General features: G+C 40.7%; 1 protein-coding gene across 1 annotated transcript in view; it reads left to right on the top strand.

The window, feature by feature from the left end:
* MYH15 (myosin heavy chain 15) overlaps nucleotides 1–18,198 on the top strand; it is a 127,895-nt gene that overhangs the window by 32,440 nt on the left and 77,257 nt on the right. The window contains exons 12-16 of the mRNA XM_014792268.2: nucleotides 3,140–3,258; nucleotides 7,802–7,951; nucleotides 8,574–8,744; nucleotides 16,401–16,580; nucleotides 17,613–17,745. Coding sequence (XP_014647754.2) covers nucleotides 3,140–3,258; nucleotides 7,802–7,951; nucleotides 8,574–8,744; nucleotides 16,401–16,580; nucleotides 17,613–17,745 — 753 coding nt within the window. The remainder of the gene's footprint in view (nucleotides 1–3,139; nucleotides 3,259–7,801; nucleotides 7,952–8,573; nucleotides 8,745–16,400; nucleotides 16,581–17,612; nucleotides 17,746–18,198) is intronic.

The raw sequence follows: 18,198 nt of genomic DNA, 5'->3' as shown, positions 1-18,198 counted from the left end.
GCAAGCCCAGTCCTTTGTGCCTTTATTAGCTTTCCAGGCTATTCTCATCTACACCAATGTTTGAGAACCCCTGCTCTGGCTAAATGTTACCTCTCCCAGGTGAGATCATACAGCCCAGTTAAAATCCATGGGTTTGTTCACAAGGTCCTGAGGGAATGACGTGTATTGGTGGGAATTGCATAAAGCCTCTTTTGGAAGACCTCAGGTCACATGATGAAAATGTGTTTATAGACATTGCTATATTCACAACAGCATTTCCTGAATGTCAGATGGACATTTATTCATAGATTTAAACTATTTTCATCTTGGTTGTAAAACTGTAAACTTTTAGTGAAAATTAAGTCATTTATTTATTTGAACATGATAATCACTATTTTCTGTCAAAAAAAAAAAAAAAGGAGAACACGTGTGATGTATAATGTACACCTGCAGGATAACTCCAAGCATACTAGCCCTGTCTGTCGATATGTGGCTGTCTCTGGAGTAGGTGAGAAATAATTCTGTAGTGTTGGATGCTGCTTCTCTTAGAAGTTAAGGTGGGATAATATACAGAGGATTTGCGTTTCCTTAGTTCATGGATAAAAATAGACTCAAAGGACTGTTCTTTACATTAGGAAAAAGATGTATGAATTTGAGACTAATTACCTATGTTGTCCATGTGCATGCTTCCAAAGCTTGGAAAACCAAACTCCTTTTTTCTGGACAGAAAGTGGAATTGCTCATTTTTCACATTATTGATTACTATTCATCTCCACTCAGATTCATCAGGCATGTTGCATTTCTCCCTTTCTCTTAAATATTTTCACTTTGGGTTAGATGCTCTCTAAAGTCTCTTTCAGTTCAAAAAGTCTGTCGTTCTGACCCAGTGGATTCTCAGCTTGAAATAATCAGGCTTTTGTCTCCAAACGTGGCACTCTTCGCAGGGATAGCTCGGCATAGGATGGGCCTGTCTGCTCTACTTTTGATTTTTCCATTTATTTTCCCAAACAAGCTTTGCATTTTGAAAGGTTTCATAGCAGCTGAGTACCCAGGCCATTATCTCTGACATAGACTAGGTATGTAGCTTGCAGAAATGTGTGTGTAATATATATTGATTTTAGTTAACCAGCAAATCAAACATGTCCAGCTTTTTAAGCCCTTGTGAAAATTTTAAAGGCCCACCAAAAGGAAATTGATATCATGATTACAAATGACATGTAGCTCTCTAATTGTGTTTGGTTTTTACTTTATTCTCTGTTTGTGGTTGTTGTTCAGGAAATTTTGTACTTCTTGGCGAAGTAAGGGAAAACTGCATTTCCTTCTATTATTAGACATTATGTTACAGAGTGACTACATCAGCTATACCAGCATATCTCAGGATTCTTTTAAAATGGAAGACATAGCAGAGAGGTTTCAGATAAGTGAAATATTCCTTTTATTTGCTAACTGAAGAAATCTACCATTTGAAATGTGCTTATAACTTTTTGCTTGTGGCACTCTTTTGTGTCATTGTCGTTTTTAATACATGATGTGATACATGCCTATTTACTTTTCCTTCTGATAACACTCATTCCTCTCCCCTTCTTTCCTTAGAAAATGGAAGCACCGTTGTATAAAAGTACAGTTGTGTGGGTTGCGAGTATTCTTGTTGGGCAGCAGAGGGCACTATGGAACAAACAGAGACTTCACAGGAGAAGGAAATGTTTTTGATAGGTACTGGGCAAGTGTCCTGGCTTCTGTTGATTCGTGGTTGTCTTGAATTATCAAATAACATGGCAGAAGTCTCTGTTCATCCAAAGAATCTACAAATATATATGTAGAAGGGAAAAAAAGGCAAATAATAAAGATGAAATGTTTCCATGTCCTTTAGATAAATACTTCTTTTTAGAAGGGTCCAGTATCAAGAAATAAATACTTTTTAAATTTGAGCTATAATTTATATACCATAAAATTCCTTTTCAAGTATATAATTCACTGAGTTTTAGTGTATTCACAAGGTTGTGTAACCATCAGCACTATCTAATTCCAGAACATTTCATTACTCCAAAAAGAAATCCTGTATCCAGTAGTAGTTACTCTCCACTCCCTTCTCTCCCCAGCCCCTGGCAACCACAAGTCTACTTTCTGTCACTATGGATTTGCCTATTCTGGACAATTCATATAAATGGAATCATACAATATGTGGCCTTTTGAGTCTGGCTTCTTTCACTTAGCATAATGTTTTCGAGTTTCATCCATGTTGCAGCATGCATCAATACTTCATTCCTTTTTATGACTGAAAAATATTCCATTGTATTTATATGCAACATTTTGTTTATCCATTCATCAGTTGAAGGACATTTGGGTTTTTTCCACTTTTTGACTATTGTGAATAATGCTGCTAGGAACATTTGTGTACAATTTTTTCTATTGGGTGTATACTTAGGAGTGGAATTTCTGGGTCCTATAGTAACTCTAATTTAACTTCTGAGTAGCTGTCAACTGTTTTCCATAGTGGCTGTACCACCAGCAATGCATGTTACATTCCAACCGGCGATGCATGAGGGTTCCGATTTCTCCACATCTTCACCAACACTTATTGTCTCTCTTTTGTGTGTGTGTGTGAGGCAGATTGGCCCTGAGCTGACCTCTGTCAATTTTCCTTTTTTTGCTGAGGAAGATTAGCTGTGAGTTAACATCTGTGCCCATCTCCCTCTATTTTGTATATGGGAATCCACCACAGCAGGGCTTGATGAGTGGTGCATTGGTCCGAACCTACGAACCCCGGGCCACTGAAGCAGAGCATTCAAACTTAACTGCTACACCACTGGGCTGGCCCCCTTGTCTGTCTTTTTGATTATAGCCATTCTAGTGGGTGTGAAGTGGCATTTTGTTGCAGCTTTGATTTGCATTTCCAAGAAATAAAATCTTTTAAACATTTAGGATCCAGGCATTTATTTTAAAACTACAGTCTACCTTGCTACATAGGTCTAAACACATCATCCTTGCTACATAGGTCTAAACACACTCTATTTGACTATAACGGAATGGATTTTAACAGCGTTTTTCATTTCCCTCTCCCAACTCTCCTTGCTTTCCACCGTCCTCTCTCCCTCTCCTTCTTTCCCCACTCCTTCCCTCCCTCCTTCCTTTTTTCTCTCCCTTTCTTTGTTCTGACCAGGTGCTGACAAAGCTGCTTTCCTCCTGGGAATTAACTCCTTTGAGTTGGTGAAGGGCTTGATCCAGCCTAGAATCAAAGTTGGTAATGAATACGTTACTAGAGGTCAAAATGTAAAACAGGTAAGGCGATATTTCAAGAGTGTTGTGATTCTATGATCCTGTAATAATTGTCTACATATCGTACTTGTATGTTTTTCAACTTCTGACGATGTCTGCAACAAGAGCTTCTATTAAAAAGCAAAAAAAAAAAAAAAAAGCTACTGTGGTGGGTATTCCAGATGTATTCGTGTGACGCGTCCCGCAGTAAATGCTCTTATGTTAAGAGCCTTTCTAGCCTGAAATATACCGTTTTGACAGTTTCGTTTAGGTAACAAGTCTCTTTGCAGATGGAGGCAAGCCCTTTGCTTGTGATCAACATCTTTGTTGTCCAGCTAAGAAGCTCTCAAAGTTAGTGGTTCCTGACATAAATAAAATTGGCAAATTCGCATTCCTCGCCTATTTGGGATATCGACTCTTTAGAGTAATGCATTAGTTGAGAAAGGGTTGCAGAACATATGCTGAGGTTAGTATTTGAAGGGAGGAGGGGATTGAGAACAGAGATGAGAAACAGATAGTCACATAGGTTTGTTCAGCATTCAGGAGAATGTTTTAATGATAGAATAACAAGTGCTCTAAGGACTGCTGGTCTGAGGCTTTGCCAGATGCAGTAAATATTCCCAGGGCTGCCGGATAATGAGATCATCTAAGCATGCCAGTGCATTTCAAAATGATAATTTACATCTCTAATGTGGTTAGTCAGTACCAGATAGGCCATGCTGCAGTAACACACACACTGAAATCTCAGTGACAACAAAATAAACATTTATTTCTGCTCACACCAAGTCCAATACAGATTGGACAGGCTTCTTCATTTTGTAGTTAGGCCATCTGGAACACACAGCCTCTGAAGCCACTGCTGCACGAGGGGAGAGGATAAGTTGTGGAGAAAGTGTACCCACCCGAACTGCTGGGGCTGGAAGTCTATCACTAATAGTCTGTTGGTGAGGATTAGTCAGATCATCCCCTGAGCTACAGGGGCTGAGAAATGCAGTCTTTCTGGAAAGAGAAAATAGTATGATCACATACAATATGTGTAAAGTGTTCACAGGTCTCACCTCCTTCCGTTCTTACAACAGTACCCAGAGGTAAGCAGGACAGGAATACTTAACGTCTGTGTTTCCAGTGGAGGAAACTGAGAGTTAGGAAACATAACACACATTCCAGAGGACACACAGCTGGTATTCAGGGGGCAGAGAGTCTTCCTTTATATGCATCCTGAATCTGAAAAAGATAGACAAATGTACAAATGTGTGGTAGGAGACAGTTATTTTGACTACAATAAACTCGATTTCCTTTGGCATATTAAGGTATCTGATGTGACTATGTTATTTAAAACATTTCAACAGCTAATTAAAATCAATTTCCTAGTTTAGCTTGCTCTCTAAATCAATAACTCTACTTCTACCATAATATTAACTATACCAAAACAATTTGCTTACATTGCTGTCCTCCCTGGTAATGTAAGCTCCTCGAGGCTCTAGACTGTGTCTAATTCGTCTTAGTACCCTCGGCGCTTAGCACAGTGCCCTGTAAGCAGTAGGTGCTCCATAAATGTTAGAACGAGCTAAGTTGAGCTGAACTTGAACATGATCAGCAGGACAAGTAGTTGAGCTATTTCTTGGTAGTGAGGTTAGAAGTGTTTGGTAGTTTCTTGCTTTTTAAAATATTCACCACAACACGCATGCATGACATCTATGATTATAGAACAAGGACTTTCTCTGTATAAAACTAATGAGCCCGTTGGAGGACTGAAATCAAACCTTCTCCTCTTTAATACTGTGTTCTCTGGGACTGAGTTACCACACCAGCCTTTACTATAATAGAGCAAGTGAAGCAAGCTAATATATTATTATTCAACGTTAAAAGAAAAAAAAAAACCCGCATCCTCTAACCTCTCGCTCTCTCTCTCTCTCTCTGTTCCTCCATTTACTGAAGACGGAGGAAGAAAGCACACTGTAAGGCTTTTCTTTTCTTAGGAATTTTAATGACTTTATAGAGACAATTGCCACTGCTAAGAATAGAGATGTATATGCTCCGTTGATGACAATTGCAAAAGATGGCAAAAATTCTTGCAGTGTCAACACTCTATACAAAATTTAGTTCTAGCTCTAACACTAGCTCTGGGACCTCAGTCAGACATATTCATCTCTCTGAGCACCCCAGTGAAGAGGTTGAATTCCTCTGTGTGTCTCACTGGAGGGGTGATTGGCATCTAAATGAGACAGTTCTTCATGTATGAGAGTGTCCTGCATGTTGTAGGAGATTTTGCATCCCTGCTCACTAAATGCCAGTAGCCCTCTCAGTCATAATGACAACCAGAAAATGCCTCCCTATTTCAAATCCACTCCTCCTTTGGGCGAGGTACCATCCCAAGTTGAGAGCCTCTATACACGTTTATCAAGAACTGAGTTTCTTCAGGTCAAGTATTTTATGATTCCATGAGAGTTCTAACTATGCCTATTAGAAATAAGTTATTTTAACTTAAAAAGATTAATAATGATAAAACAATAATAATAATCCGTAGCCATCGAGTACTTACTATGGGTGCCATGCTAAGTACTCTGTATGGATCGTGCAATCAAACAACACACCTGCAAACTTGCTCTTATGTATATTTCCATTTTATAGTTAAAGACAGTGAGTCTTACAAAGATTCACTGCTCAAGGTAATATGGCGAGTAAATACTGGAGTGAGGATGAGGCAGTGAGAAAAGTGGGAAGGGGGTGGGAAAAGGGGAGCTAACACTTATTGGATACTAAGTGCCAAATGTTGTGCGATTTATCTTTACATCCTCGATGTATCTTTACATCCCTGGCCTCACTGATTCTCTCCCAAAAGCCCTGAGATGTGCGTGTTTTAATATTGTTATTTTACAGCTGAGAAAGGCAGGGATCAAAGTGGTTAAAAATATGGCTATTTGATTTCATTTCTTTGTTTGTTTTTGTATTGTCTATCATGCACTTTGCCCCCTGTAATCAAAGCCTTCTGTGAACTAAGACACGGGTCCGTTTAGCCCTGAAAAGTGGATGGGTCAGTTTAGTTGCCTCATTCCTCCTTCGCTGGACAGAAAATGATTAGAATGATGAATTAGTGAGCAGTATGTTGGCTTGTTGGTTTCATTAGTTCATGCAGCAGACACCATGCCCTCTATTTTTTCCTCTGCCTACATCTTCAGGCTTTCTTCCTGTGTTTCTTCTCTTCTCCCCACCCCTGGCTGCATGGTTTCTCTCCCACTTCCTCTTCTCAAATATTTAGGGAATTACAAGAGGTGAGCAAGTTAGTCACGTTCTTTTCAAAGTTTCAAAGTGACTGCTGTAGACAGTGAGTGATTTCCTCGGTGTGCCAGAGGACAAAAATCACTCTTGGTGCTTTATGTGTGCGAGTGTGCTCTTGATGCCGATAATAAAAAACTGTGATGCCATCCGGCTTATGGATCACTGTGGAAATGACTCAAGATCACTGATCAGAGAGTGGGTGACTCATAACTAAATCACCACCAGACACCGACTGGCTCCTGCTGCGGTCTCTCTCCTGGGCAGCTGAAGGATGGATGTGATAGGCCGATTTTAAATGTTAAGCGGTTGGAGCACATTATGCTTCCAGGCTTGGAGACTGTCCAGCTGAAATTCACTCCTACTGGGAGTCTGTCAGAAACCTGCTACTACAGCAGCGCCTTCGCATCATGGAAGCAGGATCTGCATTCTTACAGCAGCACCCAGGCACAGAGGTTGGAGCTTTCCCCAGGAGATTATGTTAGAGCCTCTGCCACACACTTCCAGGGAGGAGAAATGAAGCCTGAGTTCTACAGTAGGAGAATCTGAGTCAGAATGATGCAGTAAATTGCTATTCTCCCTAAAGGGAGTTGAGAGCGACACTGGGAACTAATATAATAAAGAAGATAGAAGCTGAGGCTAGAAAGAACCTTGGAGAGCGTTATTCAGCTGATACTGCAGCCTAGAGAGGTTAGGTCACTTGCCGAAGGTTACACAATTTATTAGCAGCAGCAACAGCAGCAGCAGGATAAGGGCTAAGGATTCCAGATTCCTAACCTCTCTCTCAGCACTTATGAAACGATATGGTACATAGGAATCAGCGGGGAAATGTGTTACAGTGCAAATTCTGATTCCTAGGCCTGGGACTGGCTGCTGAGGTGCTGAGAGTCGTCATTTTTAACAAGCTCCCAGGTGATGCTGATGCTGCAGTCTTAGGACCACACTTTGATTAGCAAGGCTTTAGAGCACATTGCCACCTTACTCCAGGGAATTTGGTCCTTTGATAATAGGAATGGGATTTCTCTCGCAGGAGTGATCAGTAGGCAGGCACCAGCCTAGCTCGCTTCCTTCCCCTACCTCTCTTTCCCTCTCCTTCTCTCTCCCTCCCTTCTCCTTTTCCTCCCTTCCTTGCTTCTTCCTTCTCTCTCATTGTACTCAGCAGCAGGCTAGAACCACAGAAAGTCAATAAATATATCCTGATTTTACTAGAAGGTGGCTGCTGTTGGGGAATGCCCAGAATTAAAATGCACACTGCTGTCAGATCAAGGAATGGGCTCAATGTGATTTCCAGGTGACCTATGCTGTTGGTGCCCTGTCCAAGTCAATATATGAGAGGATGTTTAAGTGGCTGGCGGCACGTATCAACAGAGCCCTGGACGCCAAGCTGTCAAGGCAGTTCTTCATTGGCATTCTTGACATCACTGGTTTTGAAATCCTTGATGTAAGTATATATGGTAAGAATGAGGTCAATGTGTATTTACAAGGAGATTAGAAAATGTGAATTGAATGTCGGAAAATGTAGTCAAGAAACGATGAGATTCGTTCTGTGCAAACTTTAAGAGCTACTTTGGTTGGAAAAGAGCTATTATTAAATATTAATAAGTAACAATAATGATAATTATAATTAATTGTATTAAGAAATTAATTCAGCCTTAAATAAAGTTAAATAGAGGTAAAGGAAACTTTTATGATTTTGAATTTTAATGTCAAGTGTTATTTTATTATAATAATCTATATTTGTGGATATATCTGAAGGAGGTAAGAATTTAATTGAGCATTTGTGACTTGTTGGTCTATTTACCATCATATGATAGTGGTTATGGTTTTCTCTTTACTGTTCATTTTTCCAAGTGGACCTCAATTTTATTTTATTTTTTTATTGAGGTATATTTGACAATTAAAAAATGTATATATTTGAGGTCTACAATTTGATGATTTGGTACACACATATACTGTGAAATAATCACCACAATCAAGCTAATTAACATACCCATCACGTCAGAGAGTTACTATTTTCTCAATTTCATTTTTCTCTCTCTTCCTACCTGTTCATATCTTTGAAGTGTAACAGCCTTGAGCAACTTTGCGTTAATTTTACCAATGAAAAATTACAACAGTTCTTCAATCAGCACATGTTTGTTCTGGAACAAGAGGAATATAGGAAAGAAGGCATCGACTGGGTGCCTATTGACTTTGGTCTGGGTTTGCAAGCCTGCATAGACCTCGTCGAGAAGGTAATGCGTGTTTTTCTCCTCGTCTATTTTCATTTAGGAGAATTGTCCCTACTTGCCACATTGATCCTTGTCAGGACTCAGGCTCCGTCAGGGGATGGGAAATGGAGCAGGAGAGCTCTGCACGTTTTCTCTTAATGGTCTTCATGTGCAGCACCCGTGGCATCCTGACTAAACTCTTGCGTCAGTCAGCCCACTCCATCATCCCTAACGCAGACTGTCGCCAGGCATTTGCTGCTTATGCATGGCCTCCACTGTTAATGCGTGAGGAAACTTGTCGAGATTAAAAATGGTCTTGCTCTTGACTGGAAAAACACAGAGCTGAAAATATGAGCACTGTAGGGCCTGGCTGATTAACATAAGGTGAATGTGTAGGCCCAGAGCTGCTTAATGAAATTTGGCAAATTAGCATGCAAACAAACAAGTACCATAAATCCCCAAGGCCACTACCTTGCAGGATGTAGTTTGTTCATTTAATTGGACAAGTACCAGTTAGTTTAGGTAATTTATGACAATACTTCATGGCTTATTAGTAAATTAGCTGCCGTGTATCGTTTCTGAATTCAGTGATGTTCCCGTAGTCTGAAATCTTTCCATGTGCTCTGGGAGAGATTAACCCGGTTTGCTGGGGGAATTTAGCTTGGCCTTCTCTGTGGCTTTGTCCACGGGAGCAAACATGGCGGCACGTTAGCAGCTCCATGCCCCTTGGTTCTCGCTATAAACGTGGGTTGCAGTGAATTCTGGAGACAGGCTTGACTGGCCACGGCCTACTGCTTTTAGCATTCTGAACGTGCTGTCACATTTGATTCTCAGCAACCCTGTCTGGAAGGGGCTAGGGTGACCGACCTCTCACTGTCCTTTGCAGGCCTCAGAGTTTATCACTCAGTGTCCCATCAATTTTATTTATTAGGCTTTAGGTGAAACTAAATCTTCCTTGAAAATAGCCATTGTTCCTAACAGAAGTGGACGTCACATTGATTTTATTTATTTTATGACCAGTGAACTTCTTGGGGGGAGGATAGACTGATTTAAAAAATAATGAAAATGAACCAACTTGTGAGCTGACTAAAAATAATAATAATGACCCAACCATGATCTGGTCGATGTCTGCTGGCATTATGAAAGCTGTAGTTTTCTGATTAGAAATGAAACAAAAGACCTGGAGCTCCTTAGAGGGACAGATTTACCTTCTGGCAATTGTCACCTGTAATATCTACTCCCTCTGATTATGGCGAGACACTGTTTTCAGGCAGGAAGGTGACACAGACATTATTCAGAGCCTCACAGGTCTGTGAATGTTACTGATGTTTAGTTGATCTGAAGCCTATGGTCTCATTTATGCCAATCTCAGTTATTCCCAATAACCCACTAGCAACAGGGATGTAATTTCCTCTTGCATTTTCTACTGATGTGATAAAATGAGGAAAAAAACCCAAAACTGACCAGACGATAGAGGGAAAAGATAAGTCTTTGGTTTCCTATGAACAATTTTAAAGATATTCAGGTCAGGCAAACAAGGAATACCAAAATCTTTCTTTAAATAATTCTATATTTTGAAAAGATCATTGTGTTTGTTCAGGCTACGTGAAGAAAAATTGTAGTAAATATTAATGATCAAAATTACTCCTTGAGTGGATGGTCCAGTGGTGCAAGTGGTTAAGTGTGCGTGCTCTGCTGCGGCAGCTTGGGTTTCGCTGGTTCAGATCTCGTGTGTGCACTGATGCACCTCATGTCGAGCCGTGCTGTGGTGGCATCCCATATAAAGTAGAGGAAGATGGGCATGGATGTTAGCCCAGGGCCAATCTTCCTCAGCAAAAAAAAAAAAAAAAGAGGAGGATTGGCAGATGTTAGCTCAGGGCTGATCTTCCTCACCAAAAAAAAAACCCAAAAAACAAAAAAAAATTACTCCTTGAAATAGAATGAATCATGGGAAGTTTTCAAAATTCAAAAGAACTAAAATACGTCAGTATGTATAAAATGTCTTACAGCATGCGTCTGTGTGCATATATATAAAGTAAAGAGATATTGGTACATAAAAGTTTTGTTTTTTTATTTTTACAAAAAAGTTTATATCAAAGTAAAAAAATGTATTTTAACACCAACATTGTTAATTTGGTCTTCAAGCATTCAGTGACCTCTTTCTCTATATATAGAGTGAAAAAATCTATTACAGGATTAGCTCACACTGCTTTCATTACCTGAAATATTCTAGTTTGTGTAGGACTTGAGCATCAATAATTTACACGTTAAAGCATTAACATGTGATTACATATTTATGGTTTTACATAGATATTGGTAAAGTTATTTCTAATACTTTTTTAAACAACTACATCCAAAATTATACATTTAAAAACATGTTGCCCCTTCAATGTGGTCACCTTGAGAGGCTGTCTTCCAATAATTCAGCCCTTTTGGAAAAAGTCCCTCACAGGATGGGGATTAGGGTAGGGTTTTAGACTTTTGCCGGCTTTGAGAGAAAATTAACTTCAATACTGATCATCTTACCTGTTTTCGAGTCCAAACTATGGATATTACCTAGCTTGATCACATCTTTCACCTTATTTGTCTGACTTGGCCTGAATAACTTTTGACTGTTTCTACACAATGCTACGTGGTCAGACAACAGGAAATTTCCAATGCCAGTAGTCAACGGTGTCAGACATCCCAAAGAAGGTTCTAAAATATTTTAAATCCTGGTAGCATGGGGATTATGCTTATTGGCAATAAGTTTTGTTACCTCCCAAGTGAGGTTCTTTGGATATGCTAATTCTGGTGTTTTTATTCTAAAATGAATCACATTAATATCTAATTATCTCTTGTACGCACATGAATATTTTCTTTAAACATGTAACTCTGTGCTTTTTTATTCACAGCTCTTACTTTCTGCCAGACTATTGCCCACAGCAAAGCAGCCCAGGTCCCAGAGCTCAAACCCGTATATCTTTTTTTTTTTTGTGAGGAAGATCAGCCCTGAGCTAACATCTGCCAATCCTCTTTTTTTTTTTTTTTTTGCTGAGGAAGACCGGCCCTGGGCTAACATCCATGCCCATCTTCCTCTACTGTATATGGGGTGCCGCCACTGCATGGCTTGACAAGCGGTGCATTGGTGCATGCCCAGGATCCGAACCGTCGAACCCAGGGCCACCGCAGCAGAGTGCACGCGTTTAACCACTTGTACCACCGGACAGGCCCCTCAAACCCGTATGTCTTAGTGTTTGCCTGTCAATTAATCACTTAACAGAAATTTTAGATTTTAGTCACCTCGGGACCTCCTGTGCTCAGAGTTATGAGTAATGCAAACCAAAGGCATCATCCTGGCACTTAGGGTATGATTGGAAAGATGTCTTAAGACCAAAACTTTTACTAATTTTTTTAAAATTAAACAAACAAGTACATTTATTTAGCAACTACTAGTTTTGATCACTTCCTTGTCACCCCATTGGTGACCATAAACGCCCTACGGTTATGGCGATGGCTGGACAGATGACACCTAACACTGGACAGATGAGATTGACAGCAGCTTGTTGGTCACATATACTCACAGCCTGAGGGAGGAGGACACCGCGTGCCATGCAGGGCCACATGGCGTTTGCACTTGGGAGCAGCATGAAGCAGCAGGGCTGTGGGAGGGAGGTTGTGTAGGAATGATATAGGGTGAGGGGATCCTTGGTTCCTGCTGGAGGATGTGACTGGTTGGAGTAATTCCACGGCTGGGAGGAACTGAACCCATTACTTGAGGATGAGCAGACACTGTACCCCGTCCCACGATAAGGAGGGTTGTCTGCCTGGGGACCTGACCCGCAGGAGCACAACAGGGAGGGGAACTTGCGACTAGGTTGTCTGAGGCCCTCCTGGTGTTCCTCTGATGTTAAGGCACACCTAATGTTGGGTCTGAATTTTAGGCCTAATACCACACTACTGTGTATAAGACTTTGAATTAATGCTGTAGAAAACGTAAGCATTTGTTATAAATAGCACTTGCCTTAGGAAGTATGCAGTCAAGTAGGAGATTTGTAGGTCTGATAAATGTAAAAATATGTGTTGGTATAAATGCAGTAAAGACACAGGCAGAGGCCCACAGAGCTCAGAAGAGCAGAGGTCACCTCCGTCTGCGGGAATCAACGAAGCCCTGGTGGGAAGGGGGTAAAATTTCAGCTGGATCTTAAGAAATGGGTATGATTTCAGCAGGTGAAGAGAGTAAGATAGTGAGCAGGTGGAGGGACTGGCAAGAACAAAGGGATAGAGACCAGAAACAAAGGACACGTTCCGAAATGTTAGGTCATCTAGTTAGAGCTTAGACCACACAGATGGAAGTAGCTAGAAGTACAAATGAAGGTCAGACTGGGAAGGGATTTTAATGAATTTATACCTTATTTTTAGGCAGTGGGGAGCCAGAGGGTTCTGCCGGGCAATAGAGTAGTCAGAGCTGCTTGTGTTGAATCTGGTGGGTTTGTGTGCGGTGTCTGGGATGGGAGGGAAGGCTCAGGGTAAGGCAGTTAGGAAGCTGCGAGAGCAGGCCAGGTGAGATAGAGAGGTCCTTAATCAGGACAGCAGAAATGGAAATAGTGAGAAAGTGACAGATGTCAAAGAGAGGAAGGCAGAAGTGGTAATATTTGAAGAGGGAACGGTTGGATCACTAATGTTCTGAGTCAGGGCAACAGACTCAAACCACTTTCTGTGCAATATAGGACAATTGATGCTACAGGGCAGAATAGAATTACTTTTTTTCCTGACATATTTGGAAATTAGTTTGCTGAAGGGCCTCATATTGATTAGAAGCTTTATACCTCCTGAGCACTGGAGAAATGGAGAAGACCCTGAAGAAATAGTGTTTTTCCCTCCTCAGTGGTTTAGTTGTTACTCTCTGAGCTATGACATCTACTTTCTTTACATAAAACTTCCATTCATCCCCAAATGGAAGTTGGCTTTATTGGCATCCCAGAGAAATGGCGGTCCTCATGTATGGGAGGTGGCTCTGCTGGAACTGGGGACTGCCTCTCCTTGTGAATTTGCCACAACGCTCTCGTTAACAGACACCATCCCAGGAGATGCTTGGATTTTTAAACGATTCATTCCAGTTTTCACTGAGGGTTGACTATAGGCATGGAGGAAAAATACATGGCACAAGATGGAGTCCATGACTCCAAGAGCTTGTCCTCCTCATCCTCCTCCTCATTTCTCACTTTGCCAAGAACCCACAAGCGCAGTGCTGCCAGGAGCAAGACAGGTGTTGGTTTCACTTAGAATACTTGTCCTCGCTGAGAATGCTTCACATATTCACTCACTGCATCACTCCCCATCTAGATGTTTGGGAGGAAGGAAGACGTCCCAGAACTATTCAGTACAAGAGTTATTGGTGGAATGTTGTTCAACACATTTTCTGTAAAATGCGACTTCTAAGTCTGTGAGAATATACAAAAGAAGAAGAAAAACAGAGTGTATATATTAGAATGATAGACTTAGGTGGTCAAAAACATGATCTTCAAATATCTGCTGATCCGCCACTTAGAAAAAGAATTAGATCCATTTGTATTGGCTCCAGTGGAATAATTTAGAACAAAGGATTCTAAATTGAAAACAAATTTTCTTTTAATCTATCACCCATCCAGAGCTTTGACTCAAAGTTGGTGTGTTCTCTTTCCATGAAAATATCCAGGCATAAGCTAATCTGCCTTTTAGAAGGAAATTCTGAAGAGAATTCAAGGAGCTTTTAGGTGGGTGGACCAGACCTTTAATGTGTTTCCCAAACCTGAGTGTCTATGGTTCTTAGGTTCAAAAGGTTGGTAGAGAATCATGCAATCTACGTTGTTGGGCCAAGGAGTCATGTTCTATCTGGGAATTCTCATGACATTTTCTCTATACCTCTGTTTTGTCTGCTTTGTAGTCTGGTATAATGTACATCTTCTCGGTTAGATGCTCTGGAGACAGAACCCATGTCTGATTCATTCTGTTCTAACCCAAAGTGTCTGCTTAGTGATTTGTTCATAGAAGGCACTTTAAAAATATTCATGGGTAGATAAATGATTATACAAATATATATTAGAAATGAAAATATAAGAGTCCTTGATTTTCCCTGCAAAGCCTGTTTTTCCCTATGCATATGTACCTTATATTGGTTAATGGCAGCATCCATTACCCATTTGCTCAAGCCACAGAGCTGCTCATCCTTCTGCTTTCTATTACACCCCATGTTCTGTCCATCAGCAAGTTGTGAGTCAGCTGTGCTTTCAACCTGTACCACATTTCAATAACTTCTCACGATCTCCAACACTATCACTAGTCTAGACCAGGGGTCAGCAAACTGCAGCCCTGTGGGCCAAATTCAGCTTGCAGCCTGTTTTTGTAAATACCTTTTTTTTTTTTTGAGGAAGATTGGCCCTGAGCTAACATCTGTTGCCAATCTTCCTCTTTTTTCTCCCCAAAGCCCCAGTACGTTGTTGTCTATCACAGTCGTAGAGTTGTAGCTCGTCTATACGGGACGCTGCCTCAGCATGGCTTGACAAGCGGTGAGTAGGACCGAGCCCAGGAGCCAAACTGGCTAACACCAGGCCACAGAAGCAGAACGTGGGAACTTAACGGCTGTGCCACCAGGCTGGCCCCATGTAAATAACGTTTTAATGGAACGTTGTCACACCCATTTTATTTACATATTGTCGGTAGCGGCTTTCAGGGCTGACAAGGCTGAGTTGAAGGCAGCGGTGGCACAGAGACTGTGTGGTCCACAAAGTCTAATATATTCACCCTACAGATCTTTAGAGAAAAAGTTTGCTGACAGGGGCCATCAGTTTTTCTATCATATATCCTTTTTTGGTTTTTGTTTATTACAACTCTTTAAAAATGTAAAAACCGTTATGAGCTCACTGGCTTTCCAATATAGGTCACAGGCAGGATTGGGCCCACAGGCTTTGCTTCACCAACCCCTGTTCTAAACAAATGATCCTTTTCAAGCATAAGTCAAATCATATCACTTCATGTTCAAAATCTCCAAAGTCCTCTCATTATACTTAAAATAAAATCCAAAATTCTTACCACAGGCTGGAAGGCCTCTGAGATCCAATGCTGCTCACCTCTGACTTTATCTCTACCACCTGCTGCACCCACCTTGCTCTGCTCTGTCCACACTTGCCTCTGGCAGGACCTCAAACTTGCCGGTGGGCTCCTGCCCCAGGGACTTTGCACTCCACTTCTCTGCCCAGAATACTTGTACACAGATCTTTTCAGGATTTGCTCTTCTTATTCAGGTCAGAGGATTTTACCCAGCTATCCTACTAAAATAGCTCCCACTCAGCCCTTCAGTCATTCTCTATCTCTTTACTTTGCATGATTTCTTCAGAGCACTTATGTGAAACTAAGTTATTTAGTTATTTGTTTTTGGTGTACTTGTCTTTTGTCTCCCTGCTCCACTAGAATGTAAGCACTCGAGGACAGGTGCTTTGTGTATGTGGCTCAGGCTGCATTACTAGCTCCTACTGGTACCTGACACCGAATAGGTATTTAATAAGTATTTGTTGATGGATGATTGGCTGGTTATATGTAGTCAACATCTCTTCCCCTTGTCAACTGGTTAGGTTCCTGGGAAAGAATTTACATGGATCCTCTACTGAAAATACTGTTTCCTGGTGTTTTTCTTCATCTGCTGTTCATATGTATCTCCAACAGCCAATGGGCATCTTTTCCATCCTTGAAGAGGAATGTATGTTTCCTCAGGCTACAGACGTGACCTTCAAGACCAAACTTTTTGACAACCATTTTGGAAAGTCGGTTCATTTCCAGAAGCCCAAGCCTGATAATAAGAAGAAATATGAAGCTCACTTTGAACTTGTCCATTATGCAGGAGTGGTAAGTTACCTCTAGACCCTCAGCCTTGAATTTGCCTGACTCTGTTTCAAATGCACTCAGCCAAAGTCCTTAGATAATATATAAGTAAAGTTTAAATTAAATGAAGAGATGAATAAAATAAATCTAGGTTCCAGAAAAAAGTTGGTGTAGCCTCTTAGCACTTAGGAAATGAAATACCCGTAATATATAATAGTATTCCATGTGTGCAGAGGTCAAAAACCTCAAAATAGACTCAGTCACCCCCAACTCAAAGTAAAGCAGCTTCAGAAAGTCATGGAGACCATCAAAGTCATGGGTTTTTTCCTTATTTTTCCTTCCTTTTAACTTAACATTGTGTGAACGAGTGAGTTCAATTGATTTTTTTTATTGAAGGTTTTATTTTTTTATTCTCTCATAAAGAAATAGTCACTGTGAAGTAATGGTCTCCAAACTACGGCCAACAAAAGCGTCTAATGACCCTCACTGCCTCTCTTGTCTCTGCGGGTGTGTGTGTGTGTGTGTGCCTCTTTTTTCTGCTTTTCTGTTCTAGTCAGTGATTCTGGATGGAACAGAAAGAGAACTGATATATGATAAGATAATAATTCAACCTAAAAATGACCTGCCAATTGTGCATAGATATGCTTGTAATTTTCTTCTTTGGTATCCTTGAATATTAATTATAATGATATTTATAGTAAAATACCATTATATTTGCTAATGTTTCTTTGAATGCTCACTGTGTGTTGGAGACAGTTATTTCATCTGTTCTTGCCTATGAAGGGGTCCTGATGTGAATTGTTTCTGCTGGAAATACCTTCTATTTCTTCCTCCCTCCCCTTCTCTTCTTTTCTTTCCAGGATGTAAATAGTAAAGCCTGAAAATCTCTTTGGGTTGCACAATGGACTTCTGGAGTATTATTCCGTACTCTTACGTCAAACTGATTTGAAGTTAAAGGACCTATACAATTTGTGACTTTTTTTAAGGAATGCGCAATTTGCTATGTTAATTTATGTATTCTCCTCTTTTGTTACCTGACTGCCTGCCTTTCCAAAGGTGCCTTATAACATCAGTGGCTGGCTCCAAAAGAACAAAGACCTTCTTAATGAAACAGTGGTGGCTGTATTTCAGAAGTCATCCAACAGACTCCTGGCAAACCTTTTTGAAAATTACATCAGTGCCGACAGTGGTGAGTCAAACAATCTTCCCTAATTCTTCAGCCTCAGAATGGAGCCCATTGCTGCTTACAAAAATCCTTGCTTCTCTCCTAAGACATCGATGTCTGCTCCCTGTGGTCTGACTTGCCCCCTCTTATTAGCCTTTCTGTCCTCACGCTGGTAGTTCTTCAGGGAAATGGTGCTCTAAGGTAGAAATATTTCAGGGAGCCTGCTCTGGCTTGCTTTTATCTCTACTCGACCCAGCTGCAAAGAGACAGCAGCCAACCATGCTTTGATAAATGATTTTGGGGAAATAACAAGCCCCTTTAATGTCTATTCCCCAAGTATCTTAGAATTCTTCACATTGCTTTCATATTATAATAACTTGGGGTTATTATAACTTCATCAGGGTGGAGATTATGACTGACTTGTTCAATTATATCCTCAAGCGTGTAGCAAATGCCTCTTTAGCGGGGACTCCATAA

The sequence above is a fragment of the Ceratotherium simum genome, chromosome 15 (assembly GCF_057802395.1).
Source record: "Ceratotherium simum simum isolate JZ-2026a chromosome 15, ASM5780239v1, whole genome shotgun sequence".
Taxonomy (NCBI): Eukaryota; Metazoa; Chordata; class Mammalia; order Perissodactyla; family Rhinocerotidae; genus Ceratotherium; species Ceratotherium simum.
The sequence above is the reverse complement of the archived record's forward strand: the minus strand, read 5'-3'. Positions and strand labels throughout refer to the sequence as shown.